The sequence below is a fragment of the Sturnira hondurensis genome, unplaced genomic scaffold (assembly GCF_014824575.4).
Source record: "Sturnira hondurensis isolate 20B ecotype Veracruz unplaced genomic scaffold, ASM1482457v3 Scaffold0010128, whole genome shotgun sequence".
In the NCBI taxonomy this organism is placed as follows: domain Eukaryota; kingdom Metazoa; phylum Chordata; class Mammalia; order Chiroptera; family Phyllostomidae; genus Sturnira; species Sturnira hondurensis.
The window spans coordinates 40,558,044-40,579,594 of NW_028082759.1; the positions used below are offsets into that span (position 1 = coordinate 40,558,044).

A 21,551-nucleotide genomic window follows, 5' to 3' on the forward strand; every position below is an offset into this window, starting at 1 on the left:
CTCAGAAGCCCTGGAGCCCAGTCTGCCAGCTTGGCCCCTGTCCAGTTCCATTATTTTGTTCACAACATTTTTGATTTTCTAAATCCAAGGAACTCCTTTCCCATGAGTACTGTCAGTCCTTCTTTGTTAAGTAGGCTTTATTCTCAGCAAATTTGTGAGATGTGAACATCATGATTTCTACGGTGTACAGCGTAGATATTGGATACAGCGTTTTGGTGAGGTCTTTGCTGGAGGTATGGGAGGTTCAGTGGGCTGGCTGGAACGTGGGGCCAGTCAGTGTTGTCGTATGCATTATACTACATTATAAAATTGATGCAAATTTATACTCAAGACAAAGTGTTACTACAGCATTGAAACTTAAAAACTTCAATGACTGTTAGCTTCCTAAGGTAAACTATCTTAACAAAAGTACATGCTTATTTTAGAGAAATTGCAAATTCATAAAACTTGGTGAAACTCTTTTGGGTTTCACCCTCAAACCCAATTGGAGACATGCATTTCTTATTCCTGGCTTAAAAAACAATGCCCTCTGTTGATTAAGAGCTATGTTGGCCAATGTTGTCTCTGAGGGCTTGAATTGTTCCTCACAAATTTACTCTCAGAGAACAAGCATTTGTTGCCATCCAAGATGGCCGTACTATGGGGCTCTAAGGGAAGTTCTGAGTAGGGGTGGCATCACAAAAATAGTGTCACCAGTAATTTGGGGTGTCTTTTTCGAATGGTAGGCTAAAAAATGTCATTTAGTACGTTATGGTCTTAACTGATGTAACCGTGTCTTTAAGCCAGCATGGTCATTGCCTTGTGCATGCTGTAACAATGTATAGAATAAAGGATTCTGTTAACTTTGTTGACTACTTCATGGTTTGAAACTAAACAAAGTCTTAGTATTCATGTATTTACTATTACTCAACAAATTTTTGTTGCCAATAGAATGTCAGGACAGGGTCGATGTGGTCGTTTTACCTAAGAGCATTAGAGACTGCAGGAAGTGTGGGTGAAGGCCAGACTGATGGGACACAGCCATGCTGAGATTTCAAAGAATTGTTGGTTGAGCCCTGGCTGGTGTGGCTCAGTGGTTGAGTGCTGGCCAGCAAAGGGTTGCCAGTTTGAATCCCAGTGGGGACACATGCCTGGGTTGCAGGCCAGGCCCGTAGTAGGGGGCGTGCGAGAGTCATCCATGCATTGATGTTTCTCTCCTTTCCTCCCTTCCCCTCTCTAAATAAATAAAATCTTTTAAAAAAAGAAGATGAAAGAAAAAAAAAAAAACTGTCCTTTGAGATACATTTTACTCGGCTTCTTAGATCTGTGTGAGTTTAATTTGAGGTTAGAAGCAACCTCATTTTACCTCCCCAAAATGTTTCCTTGACTTGATCTCCCAGGTTTAAATTTAGAGAAGAATAGTTCAGCCTCCCGGTATGGAGCCTCTCAAGTTGAAGATATGGGGGATATCATTTTAGCCATGATTTCAGAGCCTTACAGTAAGTATCACTGCAGCAACAGCACAGGCCTAGAATTTGACCCCACCCACCTTCCCTCACCCAGACCTTTGAACTTCTTTCACAGCTTCGTCTCCCTAAGAGCAAAAATGACTTGTGTGTTCTGTTCTCATTTTTAGATCACAGGTTTTCAGATCCAGAAAGAGTGAATTACAAATTTGAAAGTGGCACTTGGTAAGTACTTGAGTACTATTCCATTTGAGCCTTTTGATTTATTTTACTCACTTTGCGATATTTAACTCCCTTTGTATTTTTGGCTATCCATTTTTCAATATTAGGTCATTTACATAAGAATGTTATATCTTACAGTGTGCTTGGATGTCGGGATTAACATTTAATGAAATATGCACATCCTTAGTCACTATGACGTTAACTACATTATATGTTTGTGTCTATGGTTTTTATTTTAGTCTCTGAACTGTCCATCCTCTCACTGGAAAACTTCCAAAGGAAAAATCATAGGCTTTAAAAGAGTTCACAAGATCTTTACTGAGATAATTTAAAGTATGCTCTATCAGCTTCTACTTCAAAGCAAAGGAAATAACTGGGGAGGAGTATGAAATGGTGGTATCTCTGTTTGTGATCACAGGTAGACCTGCTTGGGTTTGTAAATCACTGTAGTGAATTCCGTGAGATTGCCTGGTGCCTGACGTGAACAGAAACTTCTGACATCTTTGCCCACAGAGAGCCTCTGAGGCCTATTTAGTTGTGGATAAAGTGAGTCATTAGGAATATGTCCTAGGAGTATCAAAAATATCAATATAGAAGGAATAGAACATTAAAGGTGTCAAAATATATCGTATGTGATTTGCCAATGACTCATTAAGGTGTGGGCACTCCCAGGCATTTCCATAAACACTCTCTGTGATGGTTCCCATTTGATAGAGGAGATGATTTAATGGCAGGCTGTGAGTGTGCACGCATACTCCTGGTGTGGGTTAACTGCCGGCTTCACGGAGATCTTAAACTTTGCTGTCAAACTGGGTTTAGAACCTACTGGTATACATACCAGCCAGTCTGGAGAAGGAATTTGAACTTATCCTTCTTGGTTCTAGAACTTAACAGCTGCCAGCATATTGGGAGACCTCTGCTTCCTGTGAACTGATACTGGGCCTTCTGAGTTTATGGCAAGCAAGCAGCGACTCACCTGATAGATGAAGTGCTGGGTGAGCCGGCTGTGTTGGATCTGCATAGCCAGTTGTCTTTCTATAGTGAAGCACTTAAAAATGTAGCTTTGAATTGGGCCCAGGTGATTTTTGAGGTTCCAGAGTGAAAACAGGCAGTATTAAAAGTCTTATCTGAACACCAAATAAATAATACCACATGGGCAAATAAGCAAATTGTCTTCCAGGGGATGATAGGTCAGGGTCACTAGCATTAATCGTGCAACCTGAAATTATGCTTGATCCACAGCAGCAAGATGGAGCTGATTGATGACAACACGGTAGTCAGGGCCCGAGGTTTGCCATGGCAGTCTTCAGATCAAGATATTGCAAGATTCTTCAAAGGGCTCAATATTGCCAAGTTGGTTTTCTTTCATCTCTAGTTTACTTAACAATCCCAAAGGGAGAGTGGGTTTCCTCTCATTTTTCCCCCCGACTGTATTATTTTTCCTACTGCTCTCTGTTCTGTTCTTTCCAAAGGGGAGGCGCAGCACTTTGCCTGAATGCCCAGGGTCGCAGAAATGGAGAGGCCCTGGTTCGGTTTGTGAGTGAGGAGCACAGAGACCTTGCGCTGCAGAGGCACAAACACCACATGGGAACCCGCTACATTGAGGTATAGCCTCCCAGCCCGGGGTCCTTGGCATCTTCAGTATGATCATCAGAAGGCTCAGAAACTATTTACATTTCCCTTTCTTTCCTTAGGTTTACAAAGCAACAGGTGAAGATTTTCTTAAAATCGCTGGTGGTGAGTGCCTCTTATACAATGTGGCTATAATAAGATTCTAAAATTTTCCTTAAATATTAAGGGTAGATAAATAGTCTTGAATGGTTTTTGTTTCCCAGGAAAATATAGGAATCAACCTTATTTTTTTGATAAGAGGAAGAAAATGTCCAATAGTATCAGTAAGTATAATGCATAACACTGGCCCTAAGGTTTAAGTCAATCAACTGTAGTTAAATAGCTGTTAAAAATAGTATTATCCAAAGGTGAAAAGGTCATATAAAGTCACGTACACAGGAAAAGAGTAGTTCTTGAAAGAAAATAGTCTGAAAACTACTTTCAAAAAGCCACATTAGAATCCCTGGAATTGTTGCATGTCTGCTTGTAGTTTTTCTAAAATTTCCTTAATTCATCAATGACCATGAATATGGTAACCTTCTGCCTTCTAGTATTTGAGGATGTGTAGTGTTCTCAGTAATATGGTCTGAAAGAAGCAGGAATATAAAAAGTCTCAATCTAATTCTTGAGTGATTTACAACCTTAAAACCTAAAAATAACAGGTACATAAAAACGTGAACCATGATTTGTCCAATTGATTTTTTTCCTATACCTGTAACTAAATACTTTGTAAGTTTTTATTGCAAGTTTTCCCTTGCTCCTTTTAGTATAATGAGCATCTTCCTATGTCACTCTGTTTTCTTAAACATTCACTGCTGTTGAGTAATAGATGTACCATAAATTTTTATCAAACATGCCTGTTGGGCATTTTAGAGCTTATTTCCAACTCTTCACTCTAAGTATGTTGCAGTGAATATTTTGTATCTCTGTATGTGCTGCGCATTAGGATGAGTGTCTACACGTAGCTGAATCAAAGAATGTTGATGGACCTATTAAGAGACTGTTGACACCACTGCCAAAATATACTAGGTTGACTTTCACCTAAATACAAAGAACATTTTTATCCCTGCATTGTAGTATAGACTGGTAAAAAAACCTTTGTAGTTTTAGAACTTTAGTAACAGCAGCCTGTTTACATAATTGTCTGGTGTAATTCTGTTCTGGCTCTTATTTCTTGAGATAAACCAGGGCTTCCAAATTCACAGCTTCAAGTTTAATAGTATTTCCAGAGTTCCCAAAGTAATACTTGATGTTAATTATGGGTAAAGTATATTTTGAATTGCTAGATGATCCTGAGTTTCCATGCTAGATAACATTGTGAATTGAAGGTGGCAAAGTTAATTAATGTTCGGGCTAATGTCTGGGATTTCATGGTATGTGGGCAGTAGGATTAAGGGACAATGTTACTAGTGTATGAGCTTGAATTATGTGCATTGGAATATTTGCTCTGTGGCCGTACTGTACTACATGCTTTGTGTTAGGCAGAGTATGGATAAGTGTTGAAACTGACTGCTAAGCATATTTATTTCACTGTTCTCTCTACTTGAGTATGTTTGAATCTTAATAAGAAGTAATCAGAAAAATAATAACAAAAATCACTAAAGTACTTTAGATGTAATGACTTATTCTCATAATTTATAAGGTAGGTAATTTTCCCCTCATTTAGCAGATGAGGAAACTACGTCACGGAAGTTAAACTTCACTAAAGTAGTGCCCTAGTAAAATGATAAAGCCAGGACTAGGCCCAGACATTCTAGCTTCAGCACTCGCCTTTAACCACCAGGGTGATTAATTGCCTCTCCATGAGAAGAATATGGTGGTTGGTCCATAATTTAGTTGTCTGGTTACCCCTCTAATTGGGAGGTGTTTTATGAAAATGGTAAAGGAAAACTTTTAAGTCTGTGGGAAGAGAATTCTGTTTTTCCTGGGATGTTACTGTAAATTTGGGTGGGAGTGTTTGAGTCTTAATTTTGAATTCAAGGCATTGCCTAGAATTTTACCATTTTGAATTTGGTAAAGTTGATGTCTTAATCATTTCTCCCCATGCTTCCTAATATTTGTCTTTCCTAGGTACATCCAATGAGGTAGCCCAGTTTCTCTCCAAGGAAAATCAAGTCATTGTCCGCATGCGGGGGCTGCCATTCACAGCCACAGCTGATGAAGTGGTGGCCTTCTTTGGACAGCATTGCCCCATCACGGGGGGAAAGGAGGGAATCCTGTTTGTGACCTACCCAGATGGCAGGCCAACAGGGGATGCTTTCGTCCTCTTTGCTTGTGAGGAGTATGCACAGAACGCACTGAGGAAGCATAAGGATTTGTTGGGTAAAAGATACATTGAACTCTTCAGGAGCACAGCAGCTGAAGTTCAGCAGGTTGGTTTTCAGTAAATTGGTGGCAGTTTTGCATTACTCCTGTTTTTTTGTGTTTTCTTCTAATTTCTGAAAACAACCCTCCATTATTCATTGTTAACATGAAATTTGGAAAATACAGAAAGTGTAAGTGAATAAAAAAAAACTTGTTTCTTAACCAAATGATAACAAGCACGTTAGCTTGTATACACACAGAACACAGACCATGTGTTTTTTTGTATTCTGTTTCAAAACAGTATCTTGAAAGTATACTCAAGTCTGAAAAAATTTATACTTAAGTTAATATGTCTCATAGAGTTACATAATTTAAATTTCTACTATACATTTGGATTTTTTTCCCCTGCCATAGGGGATTTCTAGATAAACATTCTTATAAAGCTCTTAATTTCTGACTGATTTCTTTAGAACTGAATATAGGGCGTGAGCTTTTAAGGTTTTTAATTTTGATGTCTTGCCAAATTTATTTTCCAGCAAGCTTGATCAGTTCCGTGCTGTTAGTGGCAAAGTTTTCTTATGCCCTCTTACTTTCGGAATTCAGAGTTGTTTCGAGGCACAAATCAGTTCCTAAAAACATTCTAAGACCTAGGCATGGAACCATCTCCAGGGTCTCAGGGCTTTTGGCTTTCTTCTCGATTTACCAGCTGAACCTTTCCCTTCCAGGGTCAGTGAGTGTTTCCTCGGTATCTGAGATCACAGTAGACTGCTTCACAAGGCCCTTTCAATTATCCTATTTGAGCCCTGTAGTAGAACATAGTTAGTGATTCTTTTGGACTTTTTTTGCAAGCGGTTAGGACATTGACTCCACTGTTATGTCTGTGAGTTTATGAAATGATTTTGTGTAGCTTCTACAAAGCCCATTGTATATTATGATTTAAAACAAGTCTGTACCTTGTTGAACATGAATATCAAATCCTGAATCTAAAATAAGCTGTACATTCTTTGGGATTCAAATATTACAGACATCTTTCCCAAACTAGAGGGGGAATATAAGATTTTTTCATTGGAAGAACAGTTTCATGTAAATCATAACTGAAAATGGACTACCCCACCGCCTTGGCTTCTTTCTATTGATTTGTTTGGGTGTAGAGTACGCTACCTCTGTGGGACTCTAACATAAGGTAGTTTCGTGTGTGGGTGAGCTTCCGCTCCAGCCCCCTAGTTCTACCGATTTATGTAATAAGATTTGAAGTAATCATTGGCTCTGCAGTGTCTTTTCATTCCTAATATTTCATTCAATAACTATTCGCTCACCACCTATTTGTCAGGTTCTGTAGGTGCTAGACCATTTCCTGCCTCGAGTTTGTCTATAACCATGTTTATTTTCTATTGTGTTCTTTTTCTAACATTTATGCTGTGTCTGGATTGTATAATTTTTGGAAACCTTGCTATCTTGTGGTTACAGTTTCTTTGTTGTGTTTATTTTTGATTTTGTTGTTGTTTGGTCACCTCGTACTCAAATAGCAACTGGACAGGTTGTGAATAAGGAAATTAGGGCACATATTCGCAAGTTCAGTTGTTTTATATTTTCAGTTTATGGAATGATAAAGTTTGCATGGGTCAGTTGTTCAGAAAACCCAGGGATACCACACATGGCATTTGCCCAAGGACTCCCTATTATCAGCTAGTGGCTGTGTTCTAAACTAAGACAAAAATAGGCAAGAACTTTGAATTGCCTGGGAGCATTTTTTTTCTTCAAAAGGTACTTGGCCTTATTCATTCTCAAGATACCCAAATTCTATTCTATTTAAGAGTCAAGATCCTGTGTCTTGCCAGTGTCTAAAAATTCACTTGGACACTAACTGATTGTTTTTATGTTCACTAAATTATTTTTCCAGTGTTACATTATTCTGCCATTCTATCTTTTTTGCTTTGAATATTATTTGCTTTATAAATGTGACATTGTATTGTAATATAATCCGTAATCCTTGTTTTACCTTTGGCTCCATTACTGGGTTATTGCCTTTATGCTTCTTGGATTGGAAGGTGGACTGTGAAGCAATATTGAGGGGATTATTGGATTAGAAAAATGAGATCTAATAAATTGATAAAACAGTCCACGATTAGCAATTCCAGATATTTGTGAAAGTTGCAACTTTAAGGATATTTGCCCCAAGGCAGATAGTGGTGCGTTGTCTAGTAGACAAGTCCTTAATCTAAGCGCATTTGCGTTGTGTGTGGTGTATCCCCAGCATGCATTTGGCTAAAGTGGGTATCATGCCCGCGCAGCTGAAAAGCATGAGTCCCTGGCTCCATGAGTGCTTCGCAAACCTTAATATGCTATGCATCACCTGGGGGTCTTGTTAAAGTGCAGATTTCTACTTACTAGGTCTGGGGTAGAGCTGAGATTGTGCATTTCTAACAGGCCCCCTAGCAATGCCAGTGCTGACAGCATTGGCATAGCAAGGCTCTAAATCACTTCCCTTTTGCTTTGAGTGCAGGTGCTGAATCGATTCTCCTCGGCCCCTCTCATTCCACTTCCAACCCCTCCCATTATTCCAGTACTACCTCAGCAATTTGTGCCCCCCACCAATGTTAGAGACTGTATTCGCCTTCGAGGTCTTCCCTATGTGGCCACAATTGAGGACATCCTGGACTTTCTGGGGGAGTTTTCCACAGATATTCGAACTCACGGGGTTCACATGGTATTGAATCACCAGGTAAGAAAGTTGCTTACTGGGAAACTGATTTGCGTATTCTTATTATCAAAGAGTCTCATACAGTAGAAGAATACAGAGGTTGATCAGTTGTACCGTAAGCCTTGGAAGGGTGATATAACTATAAATGCTAGAGGTATTTAAGATGAACTCCAGAAAGAATGTTGTCGTGGGTATGATAATTTGAATTTGGCTCTGACTCTGTCATCACATGTATCTATCAAATTCTCAATAGCATCATTGGACGTTATCAGTCTAGTACATCCTAGTGGTGCAGCTACTGAGCTCTGCCATCATGGTGTGAAAGCAAACCTGGACAATGTGTAAACCAATGACATTGTCTCTGTTCCAGAGTAGTTCCTGCCCACAGGCTGTTTAGAAACAGCTTATTCTATTTCATATGTATGTGTTTATATATATTTAGATGTAAGTTAGACACCAAATTACTTTCAGTGAAGTGTAAACTCAATAAGGACTAGTATCTGCACCACCCAGAACACTGTGTTTATAACAGGCACTCAAAGGTACTATGAATTACTTGTTTAGTAGAAACCTCTGTAAAAATGTAACTGAGTTCTGTGATGTGCAGAGGTATATATTCTAAGCATTGGTAAAGCAGTTCCTGACTTAGTTCCCTTGATTTGGGTTGAGTAAAATCATCTTTGTTACTGGACAATATGCCAGTATTTTTTGCTATCCAACAGGACAGAATTCTAAAAACCTGTAAACCGAGAATCCCAATTAAAGTTTTGGAACTCTTTTATTAAAAGCAAGGTTGTTTTAATTTTTGAAAATGAGATGTTTTTGATGAATAATGGATTGAACATAACTTTGTATTGGAATGCCAGTGTTTTTCTAAATTGCTAGTATTCCACTTTGTCTTTTCACATGGAGGTTTGGTCATGTTCGTGACCATGATCCTGTCTCACTGGAAAATGCATGCCCTTGGGTACAGGCGATCTGAAACCTCCTGAACCCTGCCTGGTTTTCCATGCCAGCATATGCTCATTCTAACTCTTATGTTCATGTTAAGCTATGCAACTTTTTATCTGAATAGGTACCCTCTCAGCATGCTTCATCAGAGTCCTTTCGAATAAAATTCCCCATAATTCCTCATAAACTCCCTCCAGGGATTAGTTTGGTTTCTCTTTGGGTCACCATTTCTAATAATGTAGGGGCTATTATTACTCTTTAATTAACAACAGTAGACAGGTTTACCTATCATTGACCCACATGACCTATTGCGATTGCACTTGGGTGAAATGCTTCTTAGATGATGGACAAGCTCTGAGCTGTCTCAGAGATGTCAGGTTTCCATCTTGGACTGGGTTTCCCTGGTGTCCCTAATTTCCCTGGTATGGTAACTCGTATGGTAACTTGCATGGTAATAATTTGCATTAAATAGTCCCTTAGGGACTTTTAAAGACATCCATGAATAAGAAAATCTTACAAGCTGATTGTATTTTTTTTCTCCCCCATAAAATGTTGATGCTAAATAAAATTGTCATTTTGGTTCTGTGGAACACAGATCTATCAGCTTCGTTTTGAACAGCAGATTTTTAGCTAACTGTTAGTAACAGAAGAAATGACTATCAATGCCTGTTGGGCCAAGATTTAAGATGGAGGTGCATGGGTGAAGGTGAGAGAAGGGCTTCCCTGGAAGGCTGATGATAACAGCTATCGCCAGCCTTCCCCGTGCTTTGCACCTGCCAGTGCGGTCTCCCCTTCCTGTCCCCAAGCCACATTCCAACCTAGGCTGCAGGGAGAACGGAAAGGGATATTGCAGGGCACTGATGGACAGAACCAAGAGCTAAAGGAGAACACTGCTTTTATTCACTTTCCCATAGGAGGATACATAAAACTCAAATGCTGGTTCTGTTACCAGCTTTTCTCAATCTAGTATGTTCTAGTCATATTTTTCAGAAATGCAAAACCCACTCCACAACCCTGTACTTTGAGACCACAGTCGCAAGGAGACAGACCTTTTCAGAACCTTGTCAATCTGATACAAATAGAAACCAAAAAGAATCTCTTTCAGCTGTGAGCTCTCAAAATTGTTTCTTCCACTTTTTGTGGCTATTCTGGTGATTGATGAGGTGATGAAATGCCAAGTCAGATTTCAGTAGATCACATGGTCACCCAGATTTTGTGGCTAAAATGTCTGTACTTTGGGTGATTGTCACTTTGCATGTTTTGAAAGCAACCATTTCCTTGTTGAAGGAGACAGTCTCCTTTTGTTTTTATTCTTCCCCCACACGCTCAGGGCCGCCCATCAGGAGATGCCTTTATCCAGATGAAGTCTGCGGACAGAGCGTTTATGGCTGCACAGAAGTGTCATAAAAAAACCATGAAGGACAGATATGTTGAAGTCTTTCAGTGTTCAGCTGAGGAGATGAACTTTGTGTTAATGGGGGGCACTTTAAATCGAAATGGCTTGTCCCCACCGCCATGTAAGTTACCATGTAAGTTTTTCTTGGGTCTTGGCGCTATTCTACGCTGTGTGCTGGTAGGTGCTTAAGCTGCTTTCACAACTTTCTGTGTCCCTGGTTCTTTCTGAGGCAGGAAGGTGGTTACATAAGGCTTTCCCATCTGAAATCGGTAGTATCTGGTAATCGTGTGAGATTCTGGTTGTGGACATCCATAATTAGAGATATGCTACAAATACCTCCTTTCAAATTATATTCTTGCTTTTCCCGTGATAAGCCCTTGATTTCTGAAGCTTAGTGTGCTCAAGATAAGCACTGACTCTGGGAGGCAACCTGGCTATGTAGATATTTTAATACGCATTTAAAGGGAAAATACATATGGCTGGGTCTTTTTTTTTCTTCTATAACACATTTGATTCGATGTCCATTTTGCATCGTTAAGTTACTGAGCATTAAGTATTTTTTGGGTAGGATAACCTGGGGAGCATTCGTCTTGCTCTCCAAGATATCTGGAATGAGCAAGTGAGTAAAAAATATGAATGCGTAAATAAATTAGCCAAAGTTTCCATTGGATCGCAGGATCAGTGCTTAATTTCAAGCCATGCTCTTGCTCATTGGCATCTGGGTGCAAGCCATCTGGAATCTTGTTTGAGAGGAATAAGCCCTTTAGTCTGAAGACCAAGTTCTGGTTAGTGACTAAGGAACACTGGGGATCTAATGTTAAAAGCTGAATCTTTTCACACAGTTTTCACTTTTGAATAAGTCATAGCTTATTAGGAGGTGTGTTGGGTATGTTTAAAGAACGTAGTGCTTGGAATACAGTCCAGAGAGAACTGAGACGGTAAACTGGATTTTGTGCTTGATTCCAATAAAAGGGGGAGCATAGGACATGACTTTCTAGTAAAGAGAAATCTGTACCAATAGACCTATTTGAATAAGGATTATTTATAGAATATTCAGTGGGGCTTAATCCTTTTTTTCCCTTGGAATTCCTAATGCTAATATTCTATTTATCCGCTGCTTGCTGTTGGCAAATGAATATCTAAGAGTTGGTCGGTAATAAGTATTAAGTTTTGAGAATCTATGATTGGGTTTAAGTGGTTATCTTAAAGTAATCTTAGTCCTATGTATTGTGTCCATAAGTCATTGATAATGTCAGTAACTTTCATAATTTTCTTAAGTGATAATCTATCAAGCATTATGGATAAGGGAATTTTTCCTTCATGTGTAACCAAAATTCTGCTGTGATCATTTTACTTCTCTCTTCCTGGTACAAAACTGGTTATTACACTTTCTTCATAAGACTTTTCATTTCGTCTCCTTTCTCCCTCACATGCCCTAAAATAATAATTTGAAATTTATTTTTTATATAAAATATATTTCCATATCTTTACTTTTAATACTTTCCAAAAATTATAACTAAATTTGGCCACTTACTATTTTAATAGAAGAATTTATTTATTTTTTCATTCAAATCAGAATTTTGATTTTGTAAATGATAATATTATGCCTGTTCTATTGGACTGATTTTTTCTTGTCAACTCACTTTAGGTGATTGCTTATTTATACAAGAACCAAAAAATTCACAGAAACTGCATTGATTTTTATATAATCTCAAGAATTAATACAGTTAAAATAGTGACTAGTCATGACTCACTGAGGAATTTCTTAACTGAGTTTGAGCAAGAAATTCTGCTAAAGTCTCATTGTTTTAAAGTTGTAAACTTTTCTTTGTTTTTTGAAATTTAACTGTTCAAAAAGTTTTAGGGTCACCTCTATTTTTCTAGTCTACGAATATGTACATCTTGCTCTTTTTTAGGAATGTGAGAATGGCTGTACGGTCATTTGCATACACAAATCTGAGCTGCCTACTCTGTTGAGTTGTTAAAACTTTCTACTTTGTTTTGAGGCAGAACAGATGTGTACCTACTATAGATGTCTGATTGGTATGAGATACTCTCATTTAATGAATTGCTTGATAGTTTTGAAAGCAGAGTATGAACACAGGCTTTACTTTTCTATATGACCCTGATGCCCCAATGTATCCTAATTGCCCATATGTGGACTCTCCATAATTTTAAAACTCACCTACCTGTTAGGTATCTACACGTAGCTCAGTTTTCAGGCAGTATGAACAAGGTACCGCAAAGGTGACTATGAAGTCAGTATGTGTAACTACATGAGGCTTTTGCCCTGTGGACCCATATTCAGGTGACCGCCCTACTGTTCTCCATAGACATGTCAAAACTCATAAGAATTGCCGAAATCAGAGATTTTCATGCGAAAATGATCCCTTGGCCCTCTGCTATTCACAAAATAAATTAGGTTGTTTTAGGTGTGACCATTAAAGTTAGGAGCCGTAAATTCAGACAGCCTCTCAGTCACCTCTTTTGGTGGGTACCCGTGGCTTGGAGAATTGTATTCATCTCACATGTCAAAGTTGGGACCATGAGGTGGTCTGGCTGAAGTTGGATAACCAGAAGACAAAGCAATTTCATTCTTCCTATTTTCTATATAATCTGAGTCCACAGTTTCTGAGCTGACTCTCAGGAAGACTGGTGCTTCTATTTCTCGGGACTACTTTCCAGGTTGGATTCCCCCCCAACCCCCTCCCCAGGTTTGAAGGTGTAGATTAGCTTCAAAGCCCATCTCCTAGTGGGAATAATGCAGTGTTAATTTACTTCTTTTATGTCAGTTCATTCAGAAACCCTATAATCTGACACAATACATGATACTGGTGAAGAGTGTTTCAGCATCACCATTTTCATTTCACACTGATGGAATAACAGCTTTTAACAGGAAGTTAGGCTGAATGTCAGTCCCATGTTCCTTTCCTCAGTGTTTACTTGTGGTAACTGGCACTCAGGCATGGAAGGGAAATGTCACATGTCATGAAATGTTTCAGAAGACTTTTGATGATACCGTTTTCTCCAAATTTCAAACCAAGAATGTCTCTTTAAATTGGAGTATGAGATCTGAGATTACTTCAGATTTTGTCTGTTTAGGCAAAAGAAAGTTGATAGGGTAGTAGAAAGAATTGCTTTTACTTTAAAATGTGTATGTGTAATAATGTTACGGCTTTAGTGCTGCACGTGTGTGTCAGCTCTTACAAATGTTTCAAAGTCTCTCCCTCTCTCTCTCTCTCTGCTTATTTAGGCCTGTCTCCTCCTTCCTACACATTTCCAGCTCCTGCAGCAGTTATTCCTACTGAAGCTGCCATTTATCAGCCCTCTCTACTTTTGAATCCACGGGCACTGCAGCCTTCCACAGCATACTACCCAGCAGGCACTCAGCTCTTCATGAACTACACAGCGTACTACCCCAGGTAAGGCTCTGATGGACGTGGACATGAGGGACAAAAACAGAGGCCTCCTTCGAAGGCCAGTGCCCGAGTTCACAGAAGAATATTCTCTGCCATATTCAAAGTTAGCATGGTAGACAGCTGCTTCTGTCATATCTCAAAGTGAGGTTGTTTCAAGGTAACCAAAGTATGTTTATTTTTAATCATGTATTAACAGAATCTTTCAAGCTATTTTTGTGTACAGTTCTACTTTTTTAGCTTCTCCCATCTTAGAACCATAAGTGAGGGGCACTGTAATTATTGCAATAGGGTGGCAATACCTTGTGAATGAATTTAAAAACAGGAAAATCGTTAATAACAATTATATTTATAAATAGCATTAATTCATATCACCTCACAGTAAATAAACACAGTTGTTTTAAATCATGCACAACCTGTATCCTTTCTCCCCTAAATCTTTAAAAACAACTTCAGATAAAATTTATTTAAAGCTTTATTAGAATCAACTATATTCCCTGGTTTTCTAGGGAAAATTTTTTTTAATTATTGCTGACACAATATTATTTTAGTTTCTTATGTATATAGTTAGGATTATTTGTTCAAGTCCTATACAAAATGCTATTGATATTTTACCTCAAATTGCATTGAATTTGTAGTCTGCCTCAGGTATTGTAGACATTTTAACTATGTTAATTCTTCCTGTCCATGAGCATGGTATATAGCTTCTATTTATAGGTATCTTCAGTTTATTTTTTCATTGTCATAATTTTTCAAGTATAGTCTTTTTACATCCTTGGTTACATGTATTTTTAAGAGGGGTTTTCTTTGGATGCAATTATACATGGGATTGTTTCCTTAATTTGTCTTTCTGATAGTTATTGGTGTGTATAAATGCAACTGATTTCAGAATATTAAGTTTGTATCCTGCTATTTTATTAAATTGTCAGTTCTAATACGTTTTTAGTGAAATCTTTCTTTTTAAAAAAAATTATTTTAAGAGGGAGTGGAAGGGAGGGAGAAGAGAGGAAGAGAAATATTGATTTGAAGAGAAACATGAGTGGTTTGCTTCTCGTAGATGCCTTGCCAGGGACTGAACCCAAAACCTGGTCACGTGCCCTGACCAATAATCGAACCGGCGACCTTTCACTTTGTGAGGCAACACCCAACAAACTGAGCCACACAAATCATGGTGGAATCTTTAGTTATCTATGTATAGTATAATGTCATCTGAAAATAATGACAAGTTTACATCTTCCCTTTCAAATTCAGATAACTATTTGTTTTTCTTGTCTCATTGCTGTGGCTGGGACTTTCAATACTATATAGGTTAAAAAGAGTAAAAGTGGACATCATTGTGGTGTTCCTGGTCTTAAAAAAAAGCATTTCTCCCTGATCGGCATGGCTCATTTTGCCTGTTGACTATGCTACTGGCAGTGGGTTTGTCATACGTGGCCTTTATTATATTGAATTGTGTTCCCTCTATTATCACTCTGATGAGAGGTTTTATCATAAATGGGTGTTGGACTTTATCAAATGCTTTTTCTGCATCTATTGATATGATCATATGGTTTTTATCCTCATTTTGTTTATGCGGTGACTCACATTTATTGATTTGCGGATATTGTACCAACCTTTCATCCACAGAATAAATACCATTTGATCATGGTGTACGATCTTTTTGATGTGTTGCTGTATTCGGTTTGCGAGATGGAGAGGTGTTAAAAATGTTTGCTAAAATTAACTTGTGAAGCCATCTAGTCCATGGCTTATGTTTTTTTGGAGTTTTTTTGATTACTGTCTCAATTTTATTAGGTGTAATCTATCTATTCAGATTCGCTGATTCTTCCTGATTTATTTTTGGAAGATTATATGTTTCTAAGAATTCATCTATTTCATCTAGATTGTCCAGTTTCTTGGCATAATATTGGCATAATATTCTTGGCCTAGTTCATAATATTTTCTTACAATCCTTTGTATTTGTTTGGTGTCAGTTATTACTTCTCCTCATTCATTTCTGATTTTATTATTTGGGTCCTCTCTTTTTTTCTTGATGAGTTGGTTAAAAGTTTGTCAATCTATTTTTTTTCCCCTTAAGATTTTATTTATTTAATTTTAGAGACAGGGGAAGGGAGGAAGGGAGGCAGAAAGAGACGAAGAGAAACATCAATGTGTGGTTGTCTCTTGCACACCCCCCACTGGGGACCTGGCCCACAGCCCAGGATGTGCCATGGCTGGAAGTCAAACCACTGACCCTTTGGAGCCACACCAGCCAGGGCCAAAGGTTTGCCAATCTTGTTTATCTTTTTAAAGAACCAGGTCTTGGATTAATTGATCTTCTGTATTATTTTTTTAGATCCTAGTTCATTTATATCTTCCTTGATCTTAATGATTTCCTTCCATCTACTCACTTTGTGCTTTGTTTGTTGTTCTTTTTCAAGTTCCTCCTTTTTTTTTTTTGATTAAAAAAATATTTTATTGTTGTTCAAGTACAGTTGTCTCCATTTTCCCAGCACTACTTTCCCCACCCAATCCATTCCCACCTCTCACCCTCAATCCTACCCCACTTTGGCTTTGCCCTTGTGTCCTTTATACATGTTCCTTGATGACCCTTCCTCCTTTTCCATGCATTGTCCCATCCCACCTCCCCTCTGGTTACTGTCAGCTTGTTCTTTGTTTCATTGTCTCTGGTTATATTTTGCTCACTCATTTGTTTTGTTGTTTAGGTTCCACTTATAGGTGAGATCATATGGTATTTGTCTTTTACACCTGGCTTATTTCACTTAGCACATTCAAAGTTAGATTGGTTTATTTGAGCTTTTTCTTGTTTTGGGGATCTGCCTATAATGCTGTGAATTTCACTTTTGGGATTGCTTTATGTCTGTTCCACAGATTCTTGGTTTTTGTGTTCTCATTTTCATTTGTTTCAAGGTATCTTTAGGTATCTTCTTTGAGCTCATTGTTGACCCATTCATTGTTTAATAACATATTAATTAGCTTCCATGCCTTTGTGTGTTTTTCAGTGTTCTTCTTGTGATTGATTTCTAGTTTCATAGCATTGTGATCAAGGAAGATGCTTGATATAATTTCAATTTTCTTTTTTTTAAATATATTTTATTGATTATACCATTACAGTTGTTCTATTCCCCCCTTCATTCCCCTCCACCCACACACTCCCTCCCCCACCATTCCCCCCCTTAGTTTATAACCACGTGTCTCAAGTTCTTTAGATTCTATATTTCCCCCACTATTCTTGCCCTCCCCCCTATCTGTTTTCTACCTACTGTCTATGCTATTTTTTGTACCTTCTCCCCCTTCTCCTCCTCCCACCCCCCTGTTGCTAACCCTCCATGTGTTCTTCATTTCTATGGTTCCACTCCTGATCTAGCTGTCCTCTTGGTTTGCTTTTGTTTTAGGTGTGGTTGTTAATAACTGTGACTTTACTGTCCTTTCACTGCTAATATTCTTCATCGTCTTCTTCTTTTTTTTTTCCAATTTTTTTTATTTAATTATTTTTCAAGTACAGTTTTCTGTCTATTACTCCCATCCCATCCATCGTCTTTTTCTTATACAAGTCCCTTTAGCATTTCATATAATAAGGGCTTGGTGATGATGAACTCCTTGAACTTGACCTTATCTGAGAAGCACTTTATCTGTCCTTCCATTCTAAATGAAAGCTTTGCTGGATAAAGCAATCTTGGCTGTAGGTCTTTGGATTTCATGACTTGGAATACTTCTTTCCAGCCCCTTCTTGCCTGTAAGGTCTCTTTTGAGAAATCCGCTGACAGTCTGATGGGTACTCCTTTGTAGGTGACTGTCCCCTTATCCCTTGCTGCTTCTAGGATTCTCTCCTTCATTTTAGTCTTGGCTAATGTAATTATGATGTGCCTTGGTGTGTTCCTTCTTGGGTCCAACTTCTTTGGGACTCTCTGAGCTTCCTGGATTTCCTGGAAGTCTATTTCCTTTGCCAGACTGGGGAAGTTCTCCTTTATTATTTGTTCAAATAAGTGTTCCACTCATGGCTGTTTCTTTCCCCCTTCTGGTATCCCTATAGTCCAGATGTTGGAAGGTTTAAAGATGTCCTGGAGGTTCCTAAGCCTCTCCTCATTTTTTTGAATTCTCATTTCTTCATTCTTTTCTGGTCGGATGTTTCGTTCTTCCTTCTGGTCCATTCCATTGATTTGAGTCCCAGTTTCCTTTCCATCACTATTGGTTTCCTATGCATCTCCCTTCATTTCAATTAGTTTAGCCTTCATTTGTTCCTCTAATTTGTGACTGTAATCAACAAGTTCTGTGCGCATCCTGATGACTAGTGTTTTGAACTGTGCATCTGAGAGGTTGGCAATCTCTTGGTTGCTTAGAGTTATCAGCTCTGGGACTTTGAGTTCTTCTTGCGCCATCTTTTGGGCTGTTTGTGCCTGTTATGTAGCAGGATCGGAGCCCTAGGTGTTCACCAGAGCAGGGCAACGCAGTCCCTGGGTTGTGACGCTATATGTGGGGGTGGGGTCAGAGAGGAGCAATGGCGTCCCGTCTGCCGCCTCCCGCCGCAGGTGCCACAGCTGCCACCGTCACCGGGGCCCGCGCATTTCGTCCCACTGCACTCGAGTGTGCCACCGCCATCAGTCCTCCACCACTGGGTTTGCCCTCTGGGGCCTGCGTGGTCCGTCTCACTGTGCTCGAATGTGTGACCTCGGTCAGTCTGCCCCACACCCTGACTGGGTCCAGGCTACCTGTGTGGCTAGGTTGGGGAATCTTTCCTGCCCGACCCTGCTCCGCTGCTGGCTTCGCCCCTCTTACCACCCCAGTTGAATGGTTCATTTTTGTGGGACTTCTGTACAATTCAATTTTCTGTTTTTTGGCTGTGTCTTTGTTCTCCAAACCTTTGTTGTATTCAGACTTGGTTGTGGGAGAAGGCATAGTGTTTCCACCTATGCCTCCATCTTGGCGGAAGTCGATTTCAATTTTCTTAAATTTATTGAGATTTATTTTATGTCCTAACATGTGGTCTATCCTTGAAAATGTTCCGTATACACTTGAAAAGTATGTATAAAGTACCTTGGTTGAAGGTCTTTGCTTTTCATCACCTCGAGTTTTTCACACCACTCCCTTCTGGCCTGAAATGTTTCTGTTAAGAAATCAGTTGATAGTTTAATGGGTGCTTCCTTGTATGTAAGTGCCTGCTCTTCTCTTGTGGCTTTTAGGATTCTCTTCTTGTCTTTAAGCCTTGCCATTTTTATCATGATGTGCCTGGGTGTAGGCCTCTTTGGGTCCAACTTGTCCTTTTTGTATAGTTTCTATCTCTTTTTTCATGCTGTTCAATATCCTTATAATCATTAATCTAAACACTGATAAATGTTTGCCTCCATTTCATCTAGTTCTTCTGGAGAATGTCCCTGTTTCTTTGGCTTCACCTTCGTGTTTTTTTTTCTGTGTATTAGGTAGATCTGCAAGACTGTTTCAGGCCTAGGTCACATGCTGTGACTGGCCCTCGGTAACCTGTTTGGAGCTATCAGCAATCCACAGCTTGTGGTTCCCTCTGCTGGGCTTGTTTGTGTGCAGAAAGAACCCAGCTGCGCTCCCAGACATCTGCCTCTGTCTGCAGGCTTTTTTGTTAGGCTTGAAGAGTGAAAGTGTTCCAACTGTACTCCTCAGCAGGAGGTCTTACGCACCACAGGGTAGGGCAGAGTAATTCCTGCAGGTGGGGCTATTGATTCCTCTCAGGTTGACACCACTTGGAAAAGAGAGCTCTGCCTGAGAAGAATGGCTCCTGCAGTATGGGGCATAACTCAGCACAGGGATTCTGGCAGGTGTTCCTTCAGCTCTCTCCCCAGAGCCACTTCCTCAGACTCTCCTTGTGTCTCTAGTCCACTCTGCCTCCCTTTGCCAGAGCCTGGGTGGCGTTAGTGGCTACAAATCGAATTTTGTGTGTTGGCCCTTTAAGATGCTCTCCGTGTATCCAGCTGTCTCTCCCTGGCAGACAGAAACCCTGCTGCTTTTCCCAGTCATTTGTCATATGGATTCCTTTCCCATAGTTCTGGTGCTATTGGCTGAGGAGCCCAGCTTGGGGTTTAGACCTCATAGTTCACAAGGGATGCCCTCAGCCACTGAAATATCTCTCCCTCACTTCAGCTGCTACCTGTGTGAGCCCAGTCAGCCCTCTCACGCCTTTTCCACACTCCCTACCAGTCACATTATGGTGATGTGGCTTCTTCCATCTATGGGTATAAGGCTTCTCTCCAGCTAGCATTCAGTTGGCTATTCAAGGTGATTTTTTTATAATTTAGTTGTAATTCCAGTTTAGTCCTGGGAGGAAGATAGTTTAACTTCCACTTACTCCTCTGCCATCTCGGGTCTCTCTGTTTGTTGATCATAGAGAGAGGGGAAGGGAAGGAGAAAGAGAGAGAGAAACATTGATATGAGAGAGAAACATCGATTGGTTGCCTCTTGCATGCACTCTGACCAGGGCCCGAACCCACAGCCTAGACATGCCTTGCTGGGAATTGAACCCATCACCTTTCAGTTTACAGGACTATGCTCCAAGCAACTGAGCCACACTGACTAGGGCTGTGTGGGTTTGTTTGTTTGTTTGTTTTTCTTTCTCTTTTTGTTGTTTTGCTCAATCCTTTCACCTTTTTCACCCAGCCCTTAGATCTTCCTCCCCTCTGACAACCGTCAGCCTTGTCTCTCTCTTTATCTAAGAAAGAGCCTGTTTCTATTTTGTTGGTAGTTTGTTTTGTTCATTAGATTCTGCATATAAGTGAAATCATATGGTACTTGTTTTTCTCTGACTGGCTTATTTTACTTAGCATAATATTTTCTAGATCCATTCATGTTGTTGCAAAACATAATTTTTTTTTGTAGCCAAGTAGTATTCCATTGCATAAATGTACCCCAGCTTTTTAATTTACTCATCTACTGATGGGCACTGGGCTGCTTCCAAGTTTTGGTTATTGTCAGTAATGGTGCAATGAACATGGGGGTGCATATATTTTTTTAAATTAGTGTTCTGGTTTTCCTCAGATATATACCCAGAAATAGCATTGCTGGGTCATAAGGCAACTCCATTTCTTTAAAGATTTTATTTATTTATCTTTAGAGGGGAAGGGAAGGAGAGGAGAGAAATATCAATGTATGGTTGCCTCTCGTGAGTCCCCTGCTGGGAACTGGCCTGCAACCCAGACATGTGCCCTGACTGGGAATCGAACCGCGATTGTGTGGTTCGCAGACCCGTGCTCAATCCACTGAGCTACACCAGCCAGGGCAAGGCAACTCCATTTTTAATCTTTGTGAGGTATCTCCACACTGCTTTCCACATTGGCTGCACTGATCTGCATTCCCACCAACAGTCCATGAGGGGTTCCCTTTTCTCAGCATCCTCACTAAGACTTGTTTGTTAATTGATTAATGACAGTCCTTTGGACAAGTGTGAGGTGGTATCTCATTTTGGTTTTAATTCTTCATTTCCCTGATGATTAGTGACATTGAGCACCTTTTTATATGTCTATTAGCCATCTGTATGTCCTCTT

The 21,551-nt window shown here is 39.6% G+C and overlaps 1 protein-coding gene across 6 annotated transcripts in view; it reads left to right on the forward strand.

The window, feature by feature from the left end:
* ESRP1 (epithelial splicing regulatory protein 1) overlaps nucleotides 1-21,551 on the forward strand; it is a 52,958-nt gene that overhangs the window by 16,008 nt on the left and 15,399 nt on the right. For 4 of the 6 annotated variants that reach the window (XM_037058747.1, XM_037058744.1, XM_037058748.1 and 1 more), the window contains exons 5-13: nucleotides 1,380-1,478; nucleotides 1,616-1,670; nucleotides 2,910-3,020; nucleotides 3,140-3,272; nucleotides 3,362-3,404; nucleotides 5,349-5,650; nucleotides 8,086-8,304; nucleotides 10,565-10,763; nucleotides 13,884-14,052. In XM_037058747.1, the coding sequence (XP_036914642.1) occupies nucleotides 1,380-1,478; nucleotides 1,616-1,670; nucleotides 2,910-3,020; nucleotides 3,140-3,272; nucleotides 3,362-3,404; nucleotides 5,349-5,650; nucleotides 8,086-8,304; nucleotides 10,565-10,763; nucleotides 13,884-14,052 (1,330 nt within the window). The remainder of the gene's footprint in view (nucleotides 1-1,379; nucleotides 1,479-1,615; nucleotides 1,671-2,909; nucleotides 3,021-3,139; nucleotides 3,273-3,361; nucleotides 3,405-5,348; nucleotides 5,651-8,085; nucleotides 8,305-10,564; nucleotides 10,764-13,883; nucleotides 14,053-21,551) is intronic. The other 2 variants (XM_037058746.1, XM_037058750.1) reach the window with 1 other exon arrangement.